Source organism: Ischnura elegans, chromosome 4, assembly GCF_921293095.1.
Source record: "Ischnura elegans chromosome 4, ioIscEleg1.1, whole genome shotgun sequence".
Taxonomy (NCBI): domain Eukaryota; kingdom Metazoa; phylum Arthropoda; class Insecta; order Odonata; family Coenagrionidae; genus Ischnura; species Ischnura elegans.
In genome coordinates, this window is record NC_060249.1 from 107,570,408 (window position 1) to 107,597,941 (window position 27,534).

A 27,534-nucleotide genomic window follows, 5' to 3' on the forward strand; every position below is an offset into this window, starting at 1 on the left:
GAGTACTAATTAGAAATATTGGAAAAAAAGTTTGCGACGAAGGAAATAAGAGCGATATTTCAATCGCGCGTCAAGGCTGAGCTACACGCCACGGAACTCTGAGGCTCGGTAACTGAGGCCGATTTTTCAAGTTTTTAAAAACATTAGCCTTGAAAATCGTCATTTAAAGCATGAATAATCGTCTTCATTGACTTTAAACACTTAACTGAGGATGTTAAAAAGGATTATGTATAGATCGAATGGACCATTTAGCGCATTACTCGAGTGAAAATACTAATGGATTGGATATTTTTCGGAACCATTCCACGCATAAGAAATATGGCTCGGGCATTGAAGTAAAGTGAAGAGATTAAGTCAGCATGCTTAAGAGAGAGAAAAATGAACTTTTTTCGTGAAAGGCAACGACCGATACCCTTTTTCCCTTTCCACCTTCGCCGAGGTGAGTCGCGCGGAAGGAGGAGTTTTGACACCACAAGGCTCTTTTAGCCATTTTTATTACTGCGTCCGTCCGATGTGATATTCATTTGTAGCGTTTAGTTTCTTTCTTGAACTTAAAAAAAGCTAGAGATTTAAAGGTTGATTTAGTGACGTGAGAAGTATAGAATTTTTTTAGCTCTACAAAACTAAAGTTTAGTTCTATAGTTTGTTTGCTTCGTCTACTTGAATTCCATGAAGATTCAAGATACAAAAAAATCGTTGATATAATTTTTAATAAAAATTCCAAAGTCTCCGAAATCTTGCAATTTTGGTAGGAAAGTACTTGCTCAGTCACACAAGTGTGTAGCAAAAGGCAATTTTCTGCAGCAGCAATACTGTAACATGGAGACGTCAAAACCTGCTGGCTGAGCATGTAGAATAATTGGTTTTTCTGCTTGAGAATTTGAAAGGGCCAAATATTACATGATTCATAGACGTAGTATGTAATCTTTATTATAGCTGTGAAAATTACTATACTCAGGGCTCTCCCTTGTAGTTGGATACATATATATGGTCGACATATTACTTGGGGTTAATTAATTTCAATTGTCCCTATGGAACTGTTGAAGACACATTAATTTTCATTCATCTCCTACTTCTGACAATAACCATCAACGATCCTCATTATATTTCCCTTCTTAAATTAGGCTATACATTCGTCATAGAAAATTGGAGTAGTATATATTGTAGCATGCATTGCTGTATTGCCTGGTTCAGAAATTATCATACTCGACTCGACTCGATACTCGCGAGTAATTTTCAACTCGACTCGAGATCAAAAAGTGCTACTTGGAAATCCCTCTTATATTCCGAAGGAGCAAACGCAGACTAGGGAGCCTGTGACAGGTATATGGTCAAGATACAGTGATGTATTTGGAAAAGTACCCAAAGTCACCATAGCAAACACTGTTGGAGCTGAAGTGGAAGCTTATTTATTAGAGATGAATGCACCGCCAAATTCCTTCCCTGGGAAATACTGGAAGACTTGTATCTCCTACCCAAGGCTGAAAGTATTAGCGAAGAGGTTTCTTGCCGTACCGCCATCCACTGTGTTCAGTGAAAGACATTTAGCTCTGCAGGAAAAATACGTGATGTAAAATGCAACAGGCTTTATCCTGACAGAGTGAAGATGCTTTGCTTTCTGAGCAAAAATTTAAAGTCTGCAAAAGGAGACTAAATTTGTGAGACATTATTGATAATGATAATATATTATCAATCAACGATAGATATTAAAGGAGATGCTTTTATTTTAAATTTAAACATGAACAGTGCTAATATTCTAAAGTAATACCTATTATGTAACACCACTTTTCAGGTATGTTCTGTTTTGAAATTTAGCTATTTCATTTTAATTACATAGTGATGATATGAAAGATGCTTTTGTCAACTGACTCTAGAGTAATATTTTTTAAAGTGGTTTTCTTGTTACCTGGAATTAAGTGATATTTTTCTTGGAACCTACGGCATCAGAATCGATGGAATCGGTATCGGTAGAATCGGAATCGAAATGTCAGAATCGGAATCGGGATCGGAATCGATAAAATTTTGGAATCGACCCATCACTAGCTAATATATAAAGATGGTAGTGATATGAGCAGTAGAAGTCTGATAAAAAAACAGACCTAATGGACCTGTAATGGAAAATACTGATGATCTCAATTATTTCACAGTTGGAGGAAGATGCTGAAAATTATATGAGGTGGAAGATGATGGGAGGGAAACTCCAGATAAAGAAAGGTGTACTGCCCCACATCTTTAAGTGCCAGGCCAGACCTTCAGATGCACCTTCTGCAGTGAGAGCAGTAATTAAGAAGAGAGAGAGACTACGACTGCTTTCTGATTCTTTTCATCAGGATAACATCAATGCTGAGGAAAATACAGAACCTGTTTGCCATCCTGAAGTAGGCAGTGACTGTGAAAATATGCACCTCCCATTGCATGAAATCTCCACGAATGACAATTGTAAAATGGATAAAGGAGTTCAGGTACGCTTGCCATTCCGGAGTAAAGGAACTCAAACTTCTGGCAGTCATGGATATGATGTGGGTACGTCACCTATTAAAGTCAGTCAAATTTCTCCGATAAAAAACCCAATTTTAGTGAAGAGGGTAGCACTTGCTCATCAGATGATGACTGTTCAGACTTGTCAGTCTCCATGTCTAACTTATCCAGTGATGATTTCATGGATTCGGAGGAAGAGGTTAAGCAGGTAAGGGAGGAGAGTTATAAAGCACTATGCTTTTTTATGGAGAGAGACCCAAAGTTGTACCTTGGAATTTCCCCCACTTCCTACATGGTTTTATCCATTCTTTGCAATTGAGTTAAAGCTACACAAAAAATACCGTATAAGCTTGTGTAAGAGGCGCACACGTGTAAGAGGCGCACCCCTATTTTGAGGAAGGAAGCTATAAAGAAAAAAATTTTACGGTATTTTTTTAATCCTATCGTGCGGTGTTGCATACGTATGCCTGGAATTTCGACAGTTATCGAAATTTCCTCTTTCAGTACTATTTGAAAGAGGAAATTTTGATAACTGCGGCGGTAATAGCGGCATAAGAGGGAGTAGAAAGAGTTCCGATCCTTTCTTCGCATACGTCATCGCTCTACGTTGCTTGTCCTACTCACGAACAATTTTGTTTAAAAGCTCTCGCAGGAGTATTGCAATAGAATTGCAGCCGTGGAAAATTTTAAGGCAAAACACGACAGGCACATAGCATGAACCTTCCCAAGAGATTGGACAACAATCGGGGCAATCTCAGCGCCGTAGGATAATAACCACGTCGTAGATTTAAGACCCCTTGCACACACACCGATTTTGGACGGCCGGTAAAATATCGGCCGTCCACATTCCAATAGTGAACAATGGGAGAGCATTGGAGCTTGCACACGTACCGAACACGCGCCGGCACCGGCTAAATGCCGGTTAGCTGCCGGCCATTGTCACTGTGGATCGCCGTCGCCGGCTAAAAAACATAGCAACTTATCGTTTGACCGGTAAAATCCGGCGTGTGTGCAAGCATCGCTTCGCCGGTAAAATATCGGCCGCCCAAATTCGGTGTGTGTGCAAGGGGCCGTTTTTTTCCTTTCCGGGACTCCATAGGAAAATAGGAAATTATCAAGTTATAGGGGATCAATGGAAACGCGTTTCATCCCTACCCCATCTCACCAACTGACCTTTTTCGGTCTACCAGGTTCAATTCTCCGAGTTTCTGGAGGTCAAATGCTAGGTGAGTCACCTTCTGAGCTCGAAAATATATCTCGATATCTTTCAGCAATTGTATGACACGCACGAGGTTGTAAAAAGAATTAGACCTAACGCGACATATATCTGACAGCATTTAAGTTTTTTGAGCTCTAATTAATTGACACAAAGATTTATATCTAAAACAAGGCTACTAATATTCAACTTAGTCCTAACAGCACAATTTCGGAAGAAACAAGCGTAGCATAAGCGCATTCAAACAAGACGAGACGGACTGGAAACTTCAGGCAACGCAAACTGCGTATATCGCATTGCTGTGCCTTCGCCTCTTCACTTTAAAGGCAACGACGTCACATGCAAGATCGGACGTATTCTTCCCTTGCTCCTTCGCTCATAGCCTCGTAGCTTGAAATATGGAGCGCGCTCCTTCCCCTCGACCTCTCCTTCAGCGCTAGTCCAACAATGAACACACTCGTTCGAATTTTTTAAACCGCAGGTTTTGACACCAATATAATTTTCAGTTGCATAAATCCTCATATTAGCGTCTGAAGATAATTTTTGAAAAATCAGGTGCTCAGCGTAATGGAAATTGCTCGGCAAGACAGATGTTGACGAATCAGGTATGTCCTTCAAAACTACGCGTTTCTATACGTTTGATAAGCGATTACGATATGCAGTATAAATGCCGCGGGATGCCCACTCGTGACAGTAAATTTAGCGCGCATTCCGGAGCGAATCACCCCGCGCGATCTTTTCAATGTTCACCTCTGGGGTACCGACGTGACGGCGCGATGCTTACAAGAAATTCAAACAGGAGCATTTTAAAAATACATCACTAAGGGAGAAACTCCCCTACCTGCCGCTTGATTTTGACGCAGGGTTTCAGATGACTGACTCACGCTGAAAACCAAGGCCCCTCAGTTCCCCTTGGACTTGCGACCGGGTAGGGGAGGGGGGGAAGATAAGAAGTTTGTGTAAGAGACGCACCCCCATTTTCGGCTGCAATGTTTGGGAAAAAAGGTGCGCCTCTTACACGCGCTTATACGGTATCATGTTATACCTCAAAAAAATAAAGTTGAATGACCAGATAAAAATTTTAGGCAATGAATTTGGCATGCACTTTTCAACTGTAGGCAGGAATCTCCGGGAAACCATGCCAAAACTGGCCTCTTTTATGACAGATCTCATATATTGGCCTGAAAATGAGAGCAGACTTAGAACCTTGCCCACTGCTTTCATTGCAAATTATTCCAACATTTCTTGCATTATTGACCGCTTGGAAATAGCTATTGAGAAACCTTCAGATCCCATTCACCAGGCACTCTCTTGGTCGCAGTATAAAAAGGCAAACACAATGAAATATTTGATATCCTGTTTACCCAGTCGGTTTATCAATTACATTTCAGAGGGGTATCTAGGAAGGGCTACTGATGAGGCTATTTCGATTAATTGTGGCTTTTTGGATAAAATGCCTCGAGGAAGTACTGTCATGGCTGAGCGAGGATTTAAAAATTTGGGGTCAGCATTAGCTAGAAGATCATGTAGTCTGGTACCATCAGTTGCAACTGGCCAAATGCTATCACAGAATGATGTACATTTGACCAAACAAATTGCCAGCCTTCATATTCACGTTGAGCGAGTCAGAGGGAGACTTTGCCATCCTTAAACCAACCGCAGTTTTGGACCACAGCCTTATAACTATATCAGACGAAGTGATGATTATAGCATGCGGGCTGGTCAATCTTGATAAGCAGATAGTGAAGGCTTGAAATTTGAATTTTGAAAAGATTGCGCGGATGCCATGAAAGGTATCATTGCGTCAAGTGTGGTGATTGTGAACTTGAGTGACATACTTTACGCTATCTATTTGGAAGTGTTAATGTTTGCATTTTGATACCATTTGTGTGTTATTTAAAACAACTTTGAGTTGATATAACTTGGACTAAATATGCTGGATCAGTGTTAATTTGTGATATAACATTGAAGGTATGAAGGTTTTCTCGTGTTGAAATGAAATGTTTGTAGTTTTATGATGAATGATTCATTAAATGTTTCCTTGTTTCGTGCAATCATTCTTTTTATTTGCCCCTTTCTTCCGATGGAATACACGGTATGTACCTACTCAGTGATCTTATAGTAATAATAAAAACCTATATTGAAGTCCCGTACCGTGTTTGGTTAGTATGGTGAAGTAAATTCAGCATTAATTTGACGGGAAGTTTTGTGCACTGGTAACAACTTCAAAGAGTGTGAGGAGTTAAGTGATGCCATTTGCATTCTTTTCTTGCACTCATGGTAGCAATGTGCTTTTTCTATTTCGTTGTTGCTGTCTGATGCTCTCAAGGGTACTTGCGAATGTAGGAGAGTTATTTTCATTGTAAACCCCATTCTCAGATGCCTACAAAGAGTATTGAACTTAGCAAGGAAGTGAATGAAATGTCCACGGAAATATTTCATTAAAAGTGCATCAATCCCTTATAGCAGCCCATTCGCTTTTGTTGAAAATATAAATTAATTTCAGAACCAAACTTTACGAATCAACATTAGATACCTATCGTGTCTTGTTGTGAGTAATTTAAAAGCAAAGCAATACATTACATTGGTAGAATGATGGAATATTTATAATGTAAAATACCTTACGCTATTGGAACGCATACAGTAAACTCTCGATTAAACGAAGCAGGATTTTACAAAGTTTTCGATTTTACGAAGTGATATTGCGGTCCCGGCGAAAAGCCTATGGTAAATACATGGCGCTATTCGATTATACTAAGTTTCGAATACACGAAATGTTTTGAATTTACGAACCTCGGATCGGTACCCAGGAGCGAAAGGCATTCGTTAATACGAACTATGGCAAAATATTTGTCAACAAAACTAGTTACGCCGGCGTAAGTACCTAAAAAAATCAGCGCTTCCAACTGTGGTTCATTAAAAGTGTGAAATCGTAAATGATAGTGCTTTTTAGATAGAAACTAGAAATAGATAGAAACTTTGGAGAAAAAAGGGTTCGCCTAAAACCTCACGGTGGGAATTTAGGGGAAGTAGGAGTTCAGTAAAATATCGCGACTGACATAATGCCCCTATTTACGTGCCTATTCATAAACATCGCATCGACAATACTTCGTAGTTTAACATGTCAGGAAGGTCGCGCGGGGGATTTCGTACACTCCTAATTAACCCTTTGCACTGCTGTGAACGTACCTGGTACGTTCGCAAGGCAGGCTGCTGTGAACGTACTTCGAAGACTACTTGACTACTTTTCGCCGAAGAACTTCGAAGGGTCCCTAATCTGGGACCCTTTCCTCGACGAGCTCACCCTCGCTGGCCCCTCTCTTCGACCCTCCGAGCCTTTCTACCCAAAAGTGACCGCTCTGACTGCATTTTGTAAATCTATCAATCAATGCCATCATCAAAAATAATTGTTTGCATCGCTCTCCTGCCAATCAGGCATTCAAGTATGTCTCTGAACCGTGTTTCTGCGATGAGAAATAATGATTTTGTAAACTTTGTTAAAATGGCCAAGTTAATAAAATTGTCATTTTTCATCGCAGAAACACGGTTCAAAGACGTACTTTATTTCCTCCACTACAATCGCAAATTGCTGGAAATCGGCCGAATTCCCTTTGATAGCGCATCATGAGGATGTTCTCGAGGTTGGTAATTGATACAACTAGCCTACTAGTAATTCTGCTGCTATAATATCACGGCTAAGGTTGATTCGTTACGCTATACCTTCAGGAAGCTGCAGTGGATCAAATTGCGGAGGAGATTAGAGGCTTAAAAGATGATTTTGAAAAATTCTTGGAAAAAGCAGGAAGAGCACAGCACGCAACATCAAACGATTATATTGCCCTTGACGATGATCTCCGGGCTTGCGACAATGAGACGCCGGTACATACGTCGGAAGAAGCAGTGGCCGGGACTAGTCAGAATAGCAGTGATGACAAAGATGAAATTGAAAAAGTAATTTCACCAAATAAAAAAGAAGTACACGCTGCCCTCCAAGCATTAAGATACTTTGATCTGGCTAACGAGTTAGGTCCCCAATTTCATTCCCATTTATGCAAGTGAGAAACCATTGTGGAAGCGGCGATGGAGAAGGGCAAAAAGAAAAAAAACAACAGCTTTTTTTAGTTACACTATATTTATTTACGATTATGGCGCGACTATTTTTTAGTGCTAAAGCTAAGAAAATCTTTCCTCAATGTCAATGATCCTTTGCATAACTTTCAATACGGCGGAGAAAGGAACACGAAAACTAAATGAGGTGAACGTACAGGTTTTTGCGTGTCATTTTTGGGAATTCACGCAGGTGAACCAATACTTCACACACGTTGAGAAATGACAAAACATCTCTTGTAGGAAAACAATCAAAGCGGATAATAAGATTCTCTCTTTATTTCTCCGATAATGGAAGATGTATCTCCTGTCGTTTTCCAGTTGGAACCTTGCTCCTGTCGGCATAAAAGAAGAGAGGATATGAATATGAACATAGCACTTCACACCCGGTATGAAGAATATGGTCCTCATGAAGAATAAAGTCTTTCGTAGCAAAGTCTGCAAAGATGATGGAGCACAGTATCCGGACGGAGAACTCAAACAGAATTTACTTCAAATATTCGCCAGAAGATATCCTACGTAATTTATGATCTTGACTGAATCTCAATGAAAACAACTAATTGAAAAGATAGCGCATTCAGCTGAAAATACGGAGTAACTCGAAATATTAACTTACGAAGGTTATTATGGAAATGGGTTAAGGCCCTCGTTTTTCTTTTTTTTTCTTGTCACTGAGCGATAGAGGGCGACATAAATGGTGGTTAGGCCAGCTGCCGCTAAAATTCCGTGGGTGCTGGAAACAAATATCTATCTTACGCATACTAAATAGTTGTTATTTGCTCCTAACCACAAATTTATAACATTAAATTCTTATAATAAACTTTGCAATACATTATTTTATTACGTTTTCTAAACTGGTCGGGAATTTCTTAAGCGATCGTTAATGTAGAAGTATGAACGAGAAATGGGAATTTTATGGTGGTATAATTATTTAATGATCTTTCACAGCATAAATCGATAACAAAAAGCCTTTTCTATGAATAATACCGAGAATAACCACCGAAAACATTCAAACAAGACCACTAAAGACAAAAAAGGGCGGAAGAAACAAAAGCGAACATTTTTTCGTGACTTATGAAAAAGGTTTGAAATTGCGAAACTCAATTTTACGAAGTGACAATTTTCCGGTCCCACTGACTTCGTAAAATCAAGAGTTTACTGTAATGTAATATACATGAAACATTGGCATAGCCACTACGTAAATTTTACGTTTCAAGTTTTTAATCAATCATTTTTATTATAAATAACACACAATTAGAGTGCTTCCAAGGATCTAGCGTCATAGATTATGATTTAAAATCGTCAGCTTAGGCCGAAAAGCGTAAACAAAACAATCGTCGGTACGGTGAACAGAATTTCGACCCAGGTTCCTTTTGCAAATTTTCTTGCAGAAAAATGAAGACATATCACGTAAAATTCATGAAATATAATTTATGTATCAATGCTCCCGTACGTTTGCAAACTATACTATGGGAGATGACGTCACGTAATGAATGGCCAATAACAGGTCGTATTACCCTTCAGAATTTTGATGCTAAAACAAAGGTTGTTAAAACTTAAATAACAAATTAATAACAAAACATAAGGAATTTTCAATAAACATATGTTAACTTCAAATATGTATGCACTAAATGGAAAGGCTTTCATGCTTATTCCTCACCCATGCAAACACTCCATTATTTTCAGTCCATATTTGTAAGTTCCCATGAGATAAGCAAATGAATTCGAATTGCTATCAGGGAGAATCCAAATATCCTGAGAAAATATCCCTTCGTCTGTGACTGTGACAATAGAGATTTATAGCATAACTCACTCGCTGTGTTCTGCGCGCTCGCTATGGGGCTCCGCCCCTTAGGAACCCCGGGTCCGGCTTCGCCGTCTACTTTTGTGGTTGTTCGAAGAATTTTAATTTGAATAATCTCACCCGAATAAGCTAGGGGCCGGCTTTGCCGGCCAGGGGGTAGGGAAGCGCCCCATTCATTCCTCGGAATGGCTTCGCTGTTCCTCGTTGAGAGGCGGCTTCGCCGCCCAGGGATTGAGTGTGCCCCCCCCCAGGGTTACCCCACTTAGTCCTCGGAACGGCTTTGCCGTTCCTCGTCAGGAGTCGGCATCGCCGCCCAGAGGGCAAGGGCATTTCGGAACTGTTTCACCGTTATTCATATAAGGGGCGTGGGGTGGAGGGAGCCCACAGCAGCTTCGCCGCTTGGTCATCGCCACCCGAGGGTTACTGAAGCTCCCCCTCGCCTATGCCAGTTACTCCTCGGAACATCGAAGCCGCCTCTAATTTGGACAGCAAAAGTAGCTGATATAAGAGAAGATAATTATACAAACTATCTTCAATAATAGGGTGGTTTCCTATTTTTTTTAATTGTCTAAATCGAAAGATTATTACTCCTACAGTATGAATTTCATGCTTTTAGATTTTTAAATGACAATATCTATTTTTCGCAATTAAATGAATAGTGAAAATTTTCAAGCATGCGAAAATGCGAGGGCTAAGTATGAATGATGGGAAAAGCCCGAGTGACATCATTCTGGTTCCTGCTGAAGCCGAGTGAGGTGACCTTGGGGCAAGAATGTGTGCCGCTGCGACGCAGGCTGCTAGCAGGTAGAAGAGTACCCTTAAATACGGATTATTAATATCTTATCAAACGAAGAAAACTTTCCGACCATAAGGAGTTTTACTAGGTGATTATTAAGACATGTTTCCCATAGCTCTGTGCCTCATGCATGCAATGGCAATCTCAGACAAGCATCTTTGTGTGAGATGGTCCTTAGAAGGAAAGCGAACCATTCAGAAAAAATTACCAGATTTCTTTAAATAAGTTTTATTTTAATTTTGAGAGCATCAGCCATCTAAATTCTATTAAGTTCTATTTATGTTGATAGTGGGATATGTTATTATTTTTATGCAAAAAGTCAATTTCCTGTTTGTTAATTACTATCCTTTTGTTTGCAAAGTCTTGTGTCTGCTAAAGAGCATTTGAGTTACAGGCATCCCCCAAGTTACGTAAGAGATGCGTTCCGGCAGACTATGCATAAGTCGAAATTTACGTAAGTCGAACATTCTGCATTACTGCTTCAGAGATTTCGATCGGCGCGGTGAAATTCTCAGCGGAGAAATGCGTGGTAAATTCTCGGTGAAGTTTCATTCAATTCACTGCGATATTCATTAATTATACCGCGTATTCTTACTTTATTAATTACAAAATCGATAAACATTAATATAGTCTGAGAGTTGCATCTCGTGCATTGCCAATCAAAATGCGTAATATTATTCCCAGAGTTGACCGATCGCATGGATTCGGGAAATTACGGTATGTCAACGCTACATTACTAAACTGAATACTTAAATTGATTCATTATGTTACACTGCGATCTAAGGGCCCAAAGAAAGCATTGCCTACCTACCTATAGTCATTATATCATCTGCCTTTAATATATTACGTTGATCGATGAATCTGGTGGTTTCACTGTCACAGTTAATACACGTAGGAGGAGAGTCTAGGATTACGGGCAAATAACACACAAAAAAATACCAGTTAATTACTATATTCTTACATACATTCACACGCATATACCCTCAATCTTTCACGCACGGAAACATACTTTCATTCTCTCATATCTCAATAAAATAACATGAAATTATCATCATTTGAATATTTACTTCGCAGGAAGCTAATTAAAAGTGAGCTTTTATTCAGCCAACTCCGTCATTAACGTGCAACAAAGTTAGTGGGGAAAAGCTTTCAATGACGCAATATTCATTTACAATTGCACACAATATGAGAGAACGAGAAAATGCAGCTTAATAAAATCTTCCGCCAGAAACATGTAAACAATTACGCAATTATCGTGTGTCAACTTTTTCTTAACTTTTTCGCGGCGTTCATTGCCAGCACTCAAAATTTCAATGCCGTTACGTGGGTACTAAACAATTCTTTTCCGCAATAAAGATTTCTGCTTGAACTTCATTTTCTTTTAATTCCACAGATGGAAATGTCCAAACTTAAGGATACAATTCTTAAATAGTTGAAAGTCGGAGTTCGGGTGTGTATGCTGTGTAACAAGCTGTACGGTATGGGAGTGAGCGCAACCACTTACATCGCTAGAACTGCAAATTTTCACGTTTATTGCTGACTTGGGATTTATAAGCGATTTTTCTACAGAAATTAATGGAAACTCCTTCGAGGAATGACAAAAAAGGGTCACTTCGTTATTTTTAGCACATATAAAAATCGATAGCTATTCGAAATTTTTTCTACCATAGGTTGTACGAGTGAATATCTACTTCTTCGCGCTCGAATTCGAAAATTAACGTAATCATTTGAAATACGGTTATCACTTACGTAAGTACGGATTTACGTAAGTCGAGACATACGTAACTCGGGGGATGCCTGCACTTGTTTTAAAGCTTTCTTTAGTTTTACAAATTCCATAAATTCCTTGGAATGCCCACATATTGTGATATTATCTTTAATATTTAATAATGCTCTTAACTGGCTGTTACCAGGAAGACTGGGATATATCTTCTTGAATTTCAGAGTTACCTGAAGTTGTAACATATTATTATTTACCGTATATCTCCGAATATAGTCCCCCCTTTTTTTCCAAAAATGGCCGCGGAAAAGTAAGGGGGGGGGACTATAATCGAGTGTAATCCAATTTAGCATACTAAAGGTGACCATAAAGTAATAAATAACGGCATTATGGCTAATGTTCTCCGAGTCTTTCTATTTGAGTATATTTATGAGGATTATAATCGGAGATATTAGTAAATACTGCCACGTTTTACCGGAAATTAAGACAATTTTTACCACAAATGTTGTACAGATACGATTATTCCGATTCAAATAGCATATCGAATATGCGTTTTCACGGAATCCATCGTGTAGCCGCTAATTTTTCTTGGAAGAGTATTGTTAGAATAATTCAATCGACACTGATCACTTAATGACGCAAAACAGTAAATAATTAAAATGAAAACTAAACACACACTATCATTACATTAATCGAACACTAGAATTGAATCAATAGTATATGTACCCGTCGCTCATTTAATAACTACACGATTTAAATAATTGCGAAAAATAAACAGATAAAGTGAACCTTTCGTGACGATTTAGCATTTCATTGCGTCCGTAGCTACTATACGTCCGTGCGGTTCGTGTTTACAACCACTGCCTTTACCGCCTTCACAGAACAAGAATGCGCAATAGGTGATGCATTTGTTTCTGAAAAGGCGCAATAATCGACGACTTTAAACCAGAAGCGCCGGCATTACTGCATTTGATCGAAATACAGCGACTCAGCATCGAAAGTGTAATCAATTTATTGAGGAATATCTTCAATTCGTCAGGGTAAATAGGATCGATAAATTACGTCGCATAACGTTTCGCAATTATTTCCGCGATATTTTCTTTATTAAAAATAATTTTACGTTCAACAGTGAGGTGATGGATCAAGTAGAAAGATGAGGATCAATCCTGCCGCAGATTAGAGGCCTTCAAAGACGGAGTTTCGATGCCAATTTAAAAATAGCCGTTGCAGAATACGCCGTAAATCATAGTATTTACAGCGCTAGCAAAGCGCTAATACATCGCGGAAGTCATTTCGGGGGTCTCGATGCGGCAGATTCAAAGACTTAAGAGGAAAATATCGTCGAATTTGTGCGCAAATGCAGAGCAGAAGCTCTTTGTGTAACTTATGCAATGATTCGCGACGAGGCATTGAAAATTGATAAAATTTTTTTTCAGTTTTAATGTTTGTTGGAAAAAGTTTATTTCTTAATTTTATTACTTTGATATTTGTAAGTCCTGTAGTTTAATTGTTTTGCTTAGCAGGCATTTGATAGCAATATTTTTATAATATTTATAATTTATTTAACACAATTTTATTTAGATTTCCTAAATTCTTCAGGTCACTTGGATTTGTGATGACTTGATGGGTGTGTTACACTGGATCTAAGGAAGTTTCAGGGCCAAATGCAATACTGTTTATGGGGTTTAAGTTAAAGCTTATATATTGACATTGTCTGTAGTCATTTGGAAATCAAAAATATTAATAATTTGTGAAGGTTTAAAAAATACAATAGCCTTGGATACTTAAAAAAATTTCTCATTCCTTCATTACATCTGGTTAAGGAACTATAAATTACTGATACATGCAATGGATCACAACATGTTTTAGGTATAGTTATTTTGTTGTGATGGAAAATATGTGAACAGATTTGTTCTTAATCTTCACAGAAAATAATAGTTTTTATCGAATCTAGAATCTTAACTTGCTAACCACAGAAAAATTGCCTTCCTTTACATTTTTAAATTTTTCCCAAAACTGAGGTCTCAAAATTGGGGGGGGGGGACTATATTCGGGGGGGGGGGACTATATTCGGAGATATACGGTATAAAGAATTCTTCAATTTTGTGAGTGAAATAAAGAAAGTTATTTGTTAACGCCACAAATAATTAAAAATATCAATTACACTTGTCCCTAAATGTGCTCCTATCAAATCTTTGTATGATTGAGTTCAATTAGTGATTGGCTTTAATCACAAGAAGGCCAAGGCAATGCGGTTTTGTAAAACATTGTGAGCAAGGAATGTGAGAATCAAGATAAAAGTAGGTGGGGAAAACCTTGAGCAAGTAGAGCAATTCAAATATTTAGGCCATATGTTAGAGAAAAACGGATACAATAGTAAGGACATCAGGAAGCGAATTGCACTAGCAAAGGAGGCATTCATGAACAGGAAGGAGCTTCTGAGAGGATCTTTATCGAAGAATTTAAAGATAAGGTTTGTGACGAGTCTGATCTGGAGTGTAGCGCTTTACGGTGAAGAAACATTGAAACTTAGGAAGGAGGACGAGAGAAGATTGGAGGCATTTGAGATGTGGGTATGGAGAAGAACGGAGCAGGTGAAATGGACAGAGAGGAGGAGGAAGAACGAAGTGCTGGACATGGTGGGTGAGGAGAGGCAGCTTTTAGATGAGATACAGAGGAGACAGAAGGTATGGATGGAGGGAATACTTAGTGGGGAGGGGATGTTGAAAACGGTGTTAGAGGATAGAATGTTAGGGAAACGAGGGAGAGGAAGGAAGAGAACAGGATTTTTACATAGATTGAAAGGGAGTTACAGTGGCCTCAAGGCATGTTTACACGGTACATTAACATGTACGGGTTAATGTCTAGATGCATGAACGTGAGAATGAATGCCAAAATGCACCGTGTTACCACCCAACTTGTTCGAATGTATGCAAAGAAAATAGAACCTGTTCTAATTTGGTTCATGCATTCATACATGTTCCGTTCCAGTCCACAAAAATCATTCATGTAAACAGACATTAACTTGTTCGTGTTAATGTATCGCGTAAAGAGGCCTTAACATTGTATTGAAGAAGTCAGTGTTGGATGGAAAGGGAGGCTCCCAGATTACTTCTATAGTACTACATGGAAACGTACCTTAATCGGTAGAATACTATAATAAAATGTTGATCATTCCACATGAATTCCCTGCACAGCACCTCCCTAATTAAAACTTCCATTTGTATATTACTTAGTTTAACTTCAGTCATCACTCGTTTGGCCCTATTCTCACCACTTTGATGTTTCTCCGCTTACATTTTCAACTACACTGAAGGATGAATCTACTGAGCGGCAGTGGAAAAGAAATCGGTCTGGACTTGGAACCATGAGCGGCACTGGGTGGCGCCGCTCACTGTCGCTCGCCGCTCAAACATATCGTACCCACCCTCAATAGATTTACACGCAACTAAATGGGGCCCGATATCAGATCGGTGCCACTCATGCTGGTTGCCGCCCGCCCCTCGTATCGTACCCGAGGCCTTAATGCTCAAGGATTATTTAAGCTTTTTGTGATTAAAAAAGGAACAGGAAATACTGTGCTTAACAAAGTAAGTTGCTCAAATTGCCTTTTCAGCTTCAAAAAACTTCTTAAAAGAGAAGAAGCTAAAGGTCAATCAAATATTACCTGCGAACTTTTCATCCACCTCATCAATGAAAAGCAATATGTAAGTTAGAGCTATGAGTTACATGCATCATATAAGAATATAAGATTACCTTACTAAAGTCATGTGTGTAAGGAGGCAGGAAATAACTCGCTTTCCTTCAGCAGTATTCATACTCAATTTTCTTCTATGGAGCATAATGTTTGCATATAAAGCAGCAACATAACCACCAAAAATTCCTGGGAAGAAGAAAAAAACTCTGATATAACAGCAAATTATACATAGCAATAATAATGCTTATTCATACCTAAAATTCCTGCATTACAATTAACAACCCATGTTCAAACGAAAAAATGTATTCACTGGTGATGCGTCAGTTGCAAAATTTTAGCAATTCTGATCCCGATTTCAGCATTTTGATTCCTCTTCTGTCAATTTGGATGGCATGAGTTCAAATTAATGTATCACTTAATTACAGCAACACAGCCACGAAAAGTTACTATTATTATGTGAAAGAATATTTTAGCACAAGTGTTATTAAAATACCCAGGTAATTATGAAATACAAGCAATTTATTAATACCTTAATTTCAGAAGAGAACACACCTTCATTGAAATGGTTTTACTTACACTCACGTTTAAAATTTTAAATAAAAACATTAGTTTTATCAGGAAACTTTTATTAAGAATATCTCCTCAATGTCATCAATATCTTACAGATTCAGTCTTCCCCAAGATATCGTTGCTAACGGCTTTTGGGAGCAGATGCGTGTTGCGCTTTGTCGTGCAAGCTTTCACATCCGTTACAGGGCGCATCATCAGGCGATGAATAAAAATTTGGAATTAATTGACAATCAATTCTGAATTTTAATTCATCGCCTGATAATTCACCCTGTAATGGACGCGAAAGCTTGCACGATAAAGCGCAATACGCAGCTGCTCCCGAAAGCGGTTAGCAACGATGCCTCCTGCTGCGATAACCTTCGTTCCAAGTTCCCCAAGATATTTTAAAACTTCTAAATAGAAAGCAAAGCATCTTCACTCTATCAGGACAAATCCTGCAGCACTTTCAGATGCATATTTTTTTCTTCTGAGCTAAATAGTCTTTCACTGAACTCAGTGGATGGTAGTAAGGCAAGAAATTTTTTTGCTGATACTTTCAGCCATTGGTAGGAGAGGCAGGCCTTCCAGCACTTCTCAGGGATAGAATTAAGTGGTGTACTCATCCATGATAAAAGAAGCTACAGCTTCAACAGTATTTATTGTTGCCACGGCAAAAGAAATCCAATAACAGCTAGCATAGTGGAAGAAGAGTGGGGGTATTTTGCTGCCAGGTATCTTGTCCAAACAAAGGTCTGAACTTCGCAACTCATTAAGTGACTAAAGAGAGAAAGATTTTACAGAGTTCGTCCAACTATAACTATGTTAATGCTGAGAATGGTATTAAAATAAAACCAACAGCGAGAGATGAATATGCAGCGAGCATATGGTATCCGGTGCAGAAAGACTTAATCAACGAACTGAATAAAAATCAAAAAAGGCTGTGCAGTTTGTCAAAAACTGCTACGGGTGTACAGACAGCATCACCCAGATGTTAAGCGAATTTGTCTGGGAGCCTCTGGAGACTCGGAGGCTGTGCACCAGGCTTAGATTGCTTGAACAATTGAGAATAGACACCTTTAAGAGTAACACGGAGAGCATAATATTAGAGCCCCACTATATTTCCAGGTCTGCCAGAAGCGATAAATTAAGAGAATTATTTAGCGGAACAGATAGAATTCGTTTTTCTCCCAAACCATAAAGGGTTTTAATAAGTGTTAATTGTAATTTTGCATTTCCTTCTTATGTGTAAATGGCAGGTGTCCTTATACTCCCTGCCACAAGCCTTTTAGGAGCCTTGCGGAGTAGTATGTAGATGTAAATGTAGATGACCTCACTTATACACCAATTAATTTTGGTCCCATGAATGAACCCATGTTTTACCAACCTCAGCTATAAAAATTTTCATTTATACGGCAATCTCAGTTACAAAACGTATTTTTCCAGTCCTCCTGAAATACCTCATGAAATACCTGGAATACCTCACTTTTACAACTTGATAAATAACTGTTCTTCGAGAAGATTGCGGAAAGCGTGCTGATTTTAGTCTCACAAGCAGGCATGCTCTCCTTACATTAAATGGAGATGCTAATAAAGAATATTAGGTTTTCAATAATTAGCTATGCTGTTTATTAGATATTAATTGTTATTAAAGTAGATAGTCATTCATCTGGAATATTGAACTACAGAATGTCTATCTCTAATGGAAGATTATCAAGAATTATAGTGGAGCTATCACCGATAATCACCAACATCTTCATGGAAAACCACGAGAAAAAGGCACTGGATTCGTCTGCGAAGAAACCTAAGCTATTTCTATGATATGAGGATGACTCATTTATGATATGGCAACATGGAAGAATGGAACTCCAGAATTTCCTCAAACACCTGAATTTGATCAATCCTGCCATCCAATTCACAATGGAGGTCGAAGAAAACAAATCTCTGCCCTTCCTGGATGTCCTGATCACGAAAAGAGAAGATGGAACACTTGGGCACTCCGTCTACCGAAAAAAGACCCACACGGACCAGTACCTAAATGCAAATTCTCACCATCACCCACAACAAAAAATGGGAGTGGTGCAGACACTCTTCCCTCAGGCCTACTCAGTTTCGGACTCTTCATCGCTCACCAAGGAGAAATGCCACCTCATCAAGGCCTTCCAAAATAACGGCTTCAATGTAAAAAAAATATATCCTCAAGGCAGCCAGAAAGGAAGAAGAGAAGACATCTACGTCCCTTAAAAGGACCTCTGAGGAGCCCGCACTACAAACATTGAAAAAACCCATACGTGCCATACTGCCTTATCTGGCTGGAACCACAGAAAAAAATGATGAGAATACTCAGGAGACACGATGTGATGACCAGATATGCCTCCACCACCAAGACAATAGATTTATTCAGCAATATCAAAGACAAATAGCCTGAAAGCATCCACGAAGGAGTGTACGATATGAAGTGTGATTGCAGTCAGGCATACAACAGCCAAACGTCTTGAGCTCTTAGCTGCCACCTTCAAGAGCACCGGAGAGCCATTAAAAACAGGTGGTTTCGTAACTCAGCCATCGCCGAACACATATGGAGCAGACCGAAACACAATGCAAATGTGGAAGAAGCAAGATCAATCACAAAAGAAAGATGCTATTATCCGATACTCATCAGAGAAGCCATCGAAATAAAGAAAAACCCAAATAATTTCAGTAGAGAAGATGGCTGCACACTGCCCATCTGTGGGAAACAAGTTTTCAGTGAAAAGAAGAAAGCGCGTCAAAACGAACCGGTCCCTGGCTGAAGGAAAGGTATATCAGGAAATCACCAACTGCATCCTATACCTCGGGCCTGAAGAAGCAAACTGCAACATCTGTGAAACATGTCATCACCTGAGATGAACAGACATCTAGGCACCTTCTACTCTGATACAATGAGGTTTTACTGTGTCATTTATTTACAGTAGATTTAATCACAGAATAATTTTCCACACTCAAGTTCACTGAATACATACCATAATCTTCGAGCATAACCTGGACGTCATTCACAATTGAAGTCAACCTCTTCTTCTCTCTTTCCCCAGGAGATGTATTGATACGATACAAATGTGCTGACTTAGATGGAGACGGCACATCTGGCTCATCACCCAAGCTAAAAACACTACTGTCCAAGTTCCTAAAATGAGTAAATACATATTCATTTATAGCATGACTGCTCAGCTCATGAATCAAAAATTGCAAAAATTCAATAAATTTAGACTTAAAATTGACCCTTAGAAAACAGTTATCAAAAGAGTTTACACCTAAAGTCATGAAAGGAAACACCCAAAGATACTGCACGACAGAAACACCAAACTTCATTCATTAATTAGCACACAACATTTGCATTAACAGAGACAATGGCTTGCAGATACCAGATACCATCATAGAAAGTAAGAGACCAATACAAACTTTAAAAATACATACATTGTATTAACAAACATAGGTCAAAATTCTTAAATATAATCCGTAATTCTTAGCATCACAATAATTTTACTTTCTATCTATCTTACACACATTCTATGCCAGATTCACTGCCTTAAAAAATTCCTTTATAAAATAATAGCCCAAGTCAATGAAAATGCTGTCTATTTTTATCATAATACTTTTTTTGAGTATGTCATCAGATTATTTTTAATCTTAACATGATATAGTAGACTCATTAATACGAACAACATTATTGAGAAATTTTCGCTGATGAGCTTCAATTCTGTGGAATCATGGTGACCCACTCATTACCGCTTGTAAATAGGCCGTGCAGTAATTCCTTTTCTAGTGAAAATTTGATTTACGAACACTTAAAGATATTAATTTTCAAAGAACTAAGGGGTGCCGGAAATTTCATATTAGGCGCCTTTGGAGTTGGCCATTGGTGTAGTGTAAAGGAACTCAAACTTTGAGTACAATCTGAATAAAATAGCAATTAATCCGTTGAGAAGTCAGGAACTGTTCAGCGTTTTGCCTACTCTTCTTTCCCACGGACAGCAAATTTATTTTGGCTCCAGCTGCATCTCCCACCCAGATAAATCAGTTCGTCACCATCGTGAGTCATTGCATTCTGCAGGATAACACACTTTTCGATGCCTTGCATAGGTTTATCAACTTACGACCAAGGTCTCCGAATGCATCTTGTTGGTATATCGAGGATATACTGTATTTGCTTATAATACTATTGTGCATATTATACTCACAACTCTGAAGCTATTCTGCAATGCGACTAGGAGTACAGGAGATTGAAGAGACTTTGACTAGGTATGTTTTTTGTGATGATTCCTGGAAGAAACGCTCGTACGAAGTTTATTATTACAAACCTGCGGTTTTTCGGTTCAGTGAAATTTGTTATAATGAGAATTTACAGTATCATTGTTAACTTTTAGGCCCACAGAGTACATCAATTTTTCTAAGACTTTTACTCTTTGAGTGCCGAGTGTTTCTTTCTTTTGTTATGGCGATGATGGGTTTGGCTGTGATACAACATACCTAGTATTATCCACAATAATTCAAAGTTTTACTCGATTCAAAATAATAATCAAAGAAATAATTAAAAATAAAACTTACAACCATAGCACTATAGGTCAATTGGTTAAATGGGTTTGCAAGGCCAGATGTTTTAAGTAAGAAATCCTTCTGTTCTCTGTGTTCACGCTCTTCCACTTCCTTCCCTCCTCCACTTCTTTCATCCTTCCCACTGTTATCCTTAGCCTCTTTATCTATATTCTGTCAATGCAGCCAATTGACTTCTCAGTGCCTTCGACTATTCAGTTTTAATATTAACCCACCCTTTCTCTACCGACTATGTATCTTCAATCTCCCAGATATTATTTTCCACTAGTTGCTAATGTTCTCTCCTCAGAGTCTCCTTCAATGCTTCTTTGTTCAATTTCCTTGCCTTTCTAAATTTCATGTCTTTTGAATCTTATGTTGCATTTCATGAGCCGTAGGTTGTGATCTGAATCATCATATGCTGCAGGGGAACTGCACAAGTTTTTCACGATATGTGTTCCTAAACCTCTGTCTTACCACGATGTATTCTATCTGATATCTCCCCATATCCCCTGGACTCTTCAATGTGTCCCTTTGCTATGTATGATGATTGAACCATGCATTTGTGACAAATAACTAGTTTATCCAGCAAAATTCTGATACTTTCTCTCCTCCATCGTTCTGCATTCCTAACCCAAATCCTCCTATTTCATTTCCATGTCTCCTTTCCCAACTTCCCCAACCATTACTCAAGTTTTCTCACCTGAGATTTCCCTAATCATTCCCTCAAGCTTTTCATACACCTCATCAACTTCTTCCTACCTACGATTTTAAGGGGACATGTAAACTTGAATCATCACAAGGTTGGTGGGTCGCACCTCAATCTTAATCTTATCGCTCAACTGATCTATACCAACCACACTTTCTTGCCCATCTTCCCAATTAATACTAAAACTTCCCCAGGTTGACTTTCCTCCCACCACTACATTAAACCCTATACCCATCACTTCAACAGTCCCCACCATCCTTCCACCACATTTCGCATAATTATAAGATATCTATCCTCCCTTTTGATATTTTCTAGCTTTCCCGCCCTCATCATTTTCCTCCATGTCCTTACATCCATTGCTATCTCTTTCAACTCCATCTTTTATCCGTCTTTCTTGATGCTGCTGATGATAAATCTCTCCAAAGATTTTGCATGTCGATAACCTGGAAGGCCTTAACAACCTCACTGCTGAAAATTACATCTGCCCTTTGTGGATGGGTCCCATTGTATGAGTTTCTAAGGCTTATTTGATTGTACTCATTGCTTTCAAGGAAGAGATAGTTTGTAGGGTTTCCCAATTCCATTTCAACAATACTTAACATGTGATACCATCACATGGACTACCTTTAGTCTGGCTCCTACCAAGGGCGTATCCAGGATCAAAACTAGAGGGGGCAAGCACAGGTCATTCAGGTTGTAACACAGAAAAGGTTATGGAAACCAAAATTTCAAGAATATTACCACATTTCTCCGAACGGGTGTTGTCTTGGAATTGCACGTCTTAAATGTGCGCAAATACACCCATGCCTCACTTAGTGCAATTTCAACTAGTACAATTTTGATAAAGCACAAATTCATTCGTTGGGGAAACATTCCAATGCTGCTTAGCATAATCAAATGACCTTTAACACTCTCTTGATAAAATGTGAACTTGCACTAAGTACACACGAAATTACACTCATTTAACACTTATTAATAGCATTGCTTGCCTTATATTTTATTCTTTGTTTATATATTTGTCAAAATCCATTGCTGTGCAAAGGGCAAAAATATTTCTCGTCATGCGTCCGGACAGCCGAACCCACCGAAGTAATTTTTCTCGTCCCCTTAACTGAATAACATAAGTTAATCATAAGTTTAATTCATTGATTAAGCTTGGAGCTAGTGGAAATGAGTTTTTTCAAGCAATACAGTTTGAGACGTCATTTTTGCTGTCATAGGTTATTGGGCGAATTGACTACCACATAAAGGGACCACCTGTCCAGCCTTCAAGGTCATTGGGAAGCAGAGGCCCAGTTGCATATGAATAGCATCAACAGGTAAAAGGGTCCGAGAGAGAGTCTCAAACACAATGGCTTCTTTCCTTCCCAGCAGCTGGAGGCCCTCTGCGTCTCAGGAATGCAGTGCGGTAGTTGTTTAGCGGTAAAAGGTGATTTTGATAGAGCCATACCGATTAAAAATCAAGTGAACAATTGCGAAAAATAGAAATGGGACAGGAAAGTAACGAAGTTTTCAAGGAAAAGCATAAACCAAGAAGAGAAATTGAAAGTGATCACTTGGTTTGACAATAAAGAGTGCCAATGTGATATTGCACGTAAGTTTAAGCTCACGACATCGACAGTTCGCACTATTATTCTGAATTAAGACTAGGTTAAAACATCAGTGTCATCAGCCGCACCAACTACAGCCAAGCAGTCAACACGTATACGAAGTTCATTGCTGGAAAAAACGGAAAGACTTCTAATTACCTGGATTTATAATAAACGGTTGAATGATGTTCCTCTAACACAGGCAGTTATTACCGGTTGGTTCCAGAATTTTAAACTTCGAGCTGGAGTTTTAGTGCTACAATATCAAGTGAATCTGCAGGTGCTGATAGCATAGTCGCCGCAACATTATCTGATGAACTCCAATCTGTGATTGAGAGTGGCTCCTTTCCCCCTAGACTAGTTTTTAATGTCGACGAGACGGAATTGTTTTTTAAAAGAATGCAATTTTGTTCGCTCATTTTCAAGGAAGACAAATCCGAGTAAGGTTTCAAGGCATTTAAAGACCTTTTCACGTTGCTGCTTGATGCTAATGCCTCGGGGGACTTCAAATTAAAGCCAGTTATGATTTATCATTCACTAACTCCTCAAGCAATGAAATGGTATTCAAAGTAGCATTTGTCTGTTATTTAAATGAGCAACAAAAGGGCCTGAGTGACACAAGAATTTGTTTTTAGACTGGTTTGAAAATTCGTCAACTGCCGGCAATGCATTATGAACCCTGAGATGGCATGCTTTTTTCCTGGATGTTAGGCCACCTGCTTGGAAGGTGGGATTTTAAAAGCAAGTACAAATTTATTTTAATGAGAAATAACATCTTTTAATGCGTCCCTACAATCTTCAAAGATATTTTTAATTATAAATATTTATATAAATAAGGTCTTCTAAGGCTATTAATAGGAATATTTATATGGCTTTTAAGAAATTCGATACCCCACACTTACACTACGGGGAACGCATGCCTATCTTCCCAGTGTTAAAATGCTCACATATAATGCAAATATGTATAGCGCAAAGACCCCATGGAACGCATCCCTTGCGCTAAACGAGGCATGGGTGTACAGAACTATAAAAGCAGTATTTTATCATACTAGTGCAAACCCTGTTCATCGACATGGTCACTTTCAACATGTCGATCAACATAGTCATCAATGGGATTAGTTTTGCTTTACATAGGTATTTTGTACATCCCAGAGACTGTAATCAGTGTCTGTGACCTTTCTACCCATCCATGCAGTGCATTTTGGATGAATATTAAATTCATTCATTCCCTAGATGGAGAGGACATGAAAGTTTCAAGAAAATGAAAATTCTTCTATGCCAAAGACTTACATATTTAAAAAAATCAAATGCCTAAGCTACCACCCACACTAAAATTTCATCATTAGATATTCACATCAATACCAGATTCACTAGCATGTTGGTGAGTCATAGTGCCCATTGTGATTAAACAAGAGACATTTTCTATTTTTCAACTACAAAGTTTCTATTTTGATAAGTCAAGAAATGGGCAATGGAGAAATGAATTCCATTTCATTCTTCAACAGAATAAGAATCAGTAATAAAGAAAAAAAATTGTGAACAAGACCATTACACAAACTCAATCTATGCCAGGGAAATCAAAATCAATGATTGGCAGTTAGGATATCTAATTTTTTTTCTGTCTTAAGAGAGAGAACAAGACAGGAGCTTTTTTTCATCAATAATAATACCATTATCTGCATCCCTTCAAGTGGCGGTTCATTCCAAAATTTTTTAATAATTTTATTCTAATTCATTTTTCCCATCTTTAGCATCTTTTTGCCAGACTTTCGACAGAGTTGCTAATAGCATCACTCCTCTCACGAATATAAACGAAATTGGTTATGCACAGCATTCTGCAAAATTCATTCCATTTTATTTACACCTTTGGAATGTGTCTTTATGACTAAGTCTGCTGGAAAGTAGTTAAATTGTACCTGTGTGGTTTAATAGTTATATCTTACCTAAAAATCACACTATGCAAGTAGAATATTGTTAGAGTAAAGTAAATATGTTCTCAGGTTACTATGTAATTGACAACAATAATGTTTATATGTGAAGTAAAATAAATGTTTATGGATTCCTAGTGAAGTCCAGAGTCTAAGTAATTCTACCACAAATTAAAGTAAAAACCCAAAAAATATGAAAAAAATAGCACCTTACATTAATAAGTCCCGTGCTGCTTTTAACTCTTCCATCACATCATTTTGCAGTCGTGAAACACCACTGGCTGCATGGTCAGGATATTTTGGTTCAAAATAAATAATATCTTCAACTGGGTTAGTAGAAAACCTAAATTTAAAAGAAAAATTACACCTATAGATAGTATGTTAATACATGAAAAGGTAGGGCTGAAGCAACCCAAAAACAGCCAAAGTAGACCACTGTTACCAACCAGAAAGTAAATAGTAGTTAACACACTCGGTATGATTATGGATATGCATACAATTTAAATAATTGGGTGCAAGCATGTATGGTTTCATCAAATGAAACCATACAAATTACTGTGAGAAAATATAACTATTAAAATTTTTTACCCTCTAGTGATATTTTATTGCAGCTATTTGTAACGAGGCAGTATAATAAAATGAATGATAGAATAACAAACAAATTTAGGTCCAGTCCAACAAAAGTGGGCTGTATCTGCAGGCAAGCCCTCATAGTTCATTGCAACCACTATGCAACATTAATTTGATTAATTTCATTTTAATAGATATAATAGTGGATGGGTGTTGAAAAAAGTGAAGACAATGGCAGTTAAAGGGTGTAAAACAGTATGGGAACTCACTTGCGTGGGAGTTCAAAGGGTGTGTAAAAACACATCCTGAATACCAGACCTGGAAGGGAGTCAGCTGATCGCAGCAAGGGAGAAGAGGGGGGAGAGGGGAAGTCAATGGTGGTCATGGGAGGGAGACAAAAACGAGGAGCTTCTCTCGAACTCTGGAGATAATAGGAACTATCCTTGGTCACTACACGGCGACCTCTTCCAGGGATATCATCTGAGGCTGCCATCAACCTCAACTGGCTCATATGAGCAAAATGCAAGACCTCTTCCTTCATCATCACACAGCTACTTCATCTGAGGATACCTACTCTGGTGCACCTATCAACCCGGAACAAAGTGAGGCTAAAGTTGCCCTTTCAAGAGGCCCTATCCAAGTCACCTTGGTGGCACTCTTAGTATGCAGTTAAACTTTCCTGTAGTTCATCAAAATAATAGATTATGGGTGGAAGGATCTATGAGTCTCACTGTAGTTGTAATTGCTTGGGTTGCTGTCACTTAATGTTGTGTATGCTATTGATGATATTGACAGATATTTGAGTTTCTCTTTTTCTCGAACCCAGCATTAACCATTAGCCAAATGCTTTGTTTTGTGTTTTGTTAATGAAGAGATCCTTTTTTTGCCTTGCTATCCAGTGTTGATTACTGAGACAAATTAAATTCTATTGATTGGATTGTGTTATAGCATACACCTTTCCTTTAACCTGTCTAGTGGCTTGTAAGAGAATATATTTCATGACCCTTGCCCGACATTGCTAGTCTGGTATTAATTTATTCCGTTTATGGGATGGATGGTGTTCAATCGAAAAATATAACAATCGATAAAACCTGATTAATGCAACAACTAGAAGGTCTATCTATCTAAGTATATAACTAATGAGGAGAGACCACATACCTTGCTCCACCTTTTTCAAATGCTGTATATTTTATGGCATTTGGAATGGCGAACACATATCTGAACTAGAAGTGGTTCCATTGAATGGGCCTTGGTTCGGCTATAATTAATTAATTTTCATGTGATACTATTAATAAGCCTTATATAATTCTAAAATAGTGCATCTCTTCACAGTTGGGTCAGTTGGTGTAATGGTTAGTGCTATCGACTCCCATCTAGGGGGCTCAGGTTTAAGGCTTTGTCACAGCAGTATATTTGGTAGACTTCATTTTGATCATACAGCGACAAGTATTTCATTAATTTTAATCGCAGCAAGCATAGGCATAACAGAAATTCTTTTATCACCATAATGGCATTTAGGTATTTAAGCAGTGCCATTTCGAACACAGAGATATGACTACACTAGCAAGGTTTGGTGTGCGCTAAAATGTAATTTTTTAGTATTGCTTATACCATAGAGTAAGTACATTCTAGAGGGCTCACGGCATAGGAGGAAATCGTATCGACAGTTTCAATTCTCAAACAGCAGATAGATGGTCCTGGAGTGGCGAGCAAAAGGCAAGAGGGACCACATTCAAGGTCTTTTCCTGTCCCTCGCCTATCCCCTTTCCTTCCTGCCCTACCCTCTTCCTAACTCTCCGTCAGTC

At 38.5% G+C, this 27,534-nt stretch overlaps 1 protein-coding gene across 3 annotated transcripts in view; it reads right to left on the reverse strand.

Moving 5' to 3' along the window:
* The window catches only part of LOC124157868 (endoribonuclease Dicer-like), a 159,207-nt gene that overhangs the window by 103,671 nt on the left and 28,002 nt on the right, over positions 1–27,534 (reverse strand). For all 3 annotated transcript variants that reach the window (XM_046532925.1, XM_046532924.1, XM_046532926.1), the window contains exons 7-9: positions 25,374–25,502; positions 19,367–19,527; positions 15,878–16,004 (exon numbers count right to left, since the gene is read on the reverse strand). In XM_046532925.1, the coding sequence (XP_046388881.1) occupies positions 15,878–16,004; positions 19,367–19,527; positions 25,374–25,502 (417 nt within the window). The remainder of the gene's footprint in view (positions 1–15,877; positions 16,005–19,366; positions 19,528–25,373; positions 25,503–27,534) is intronic.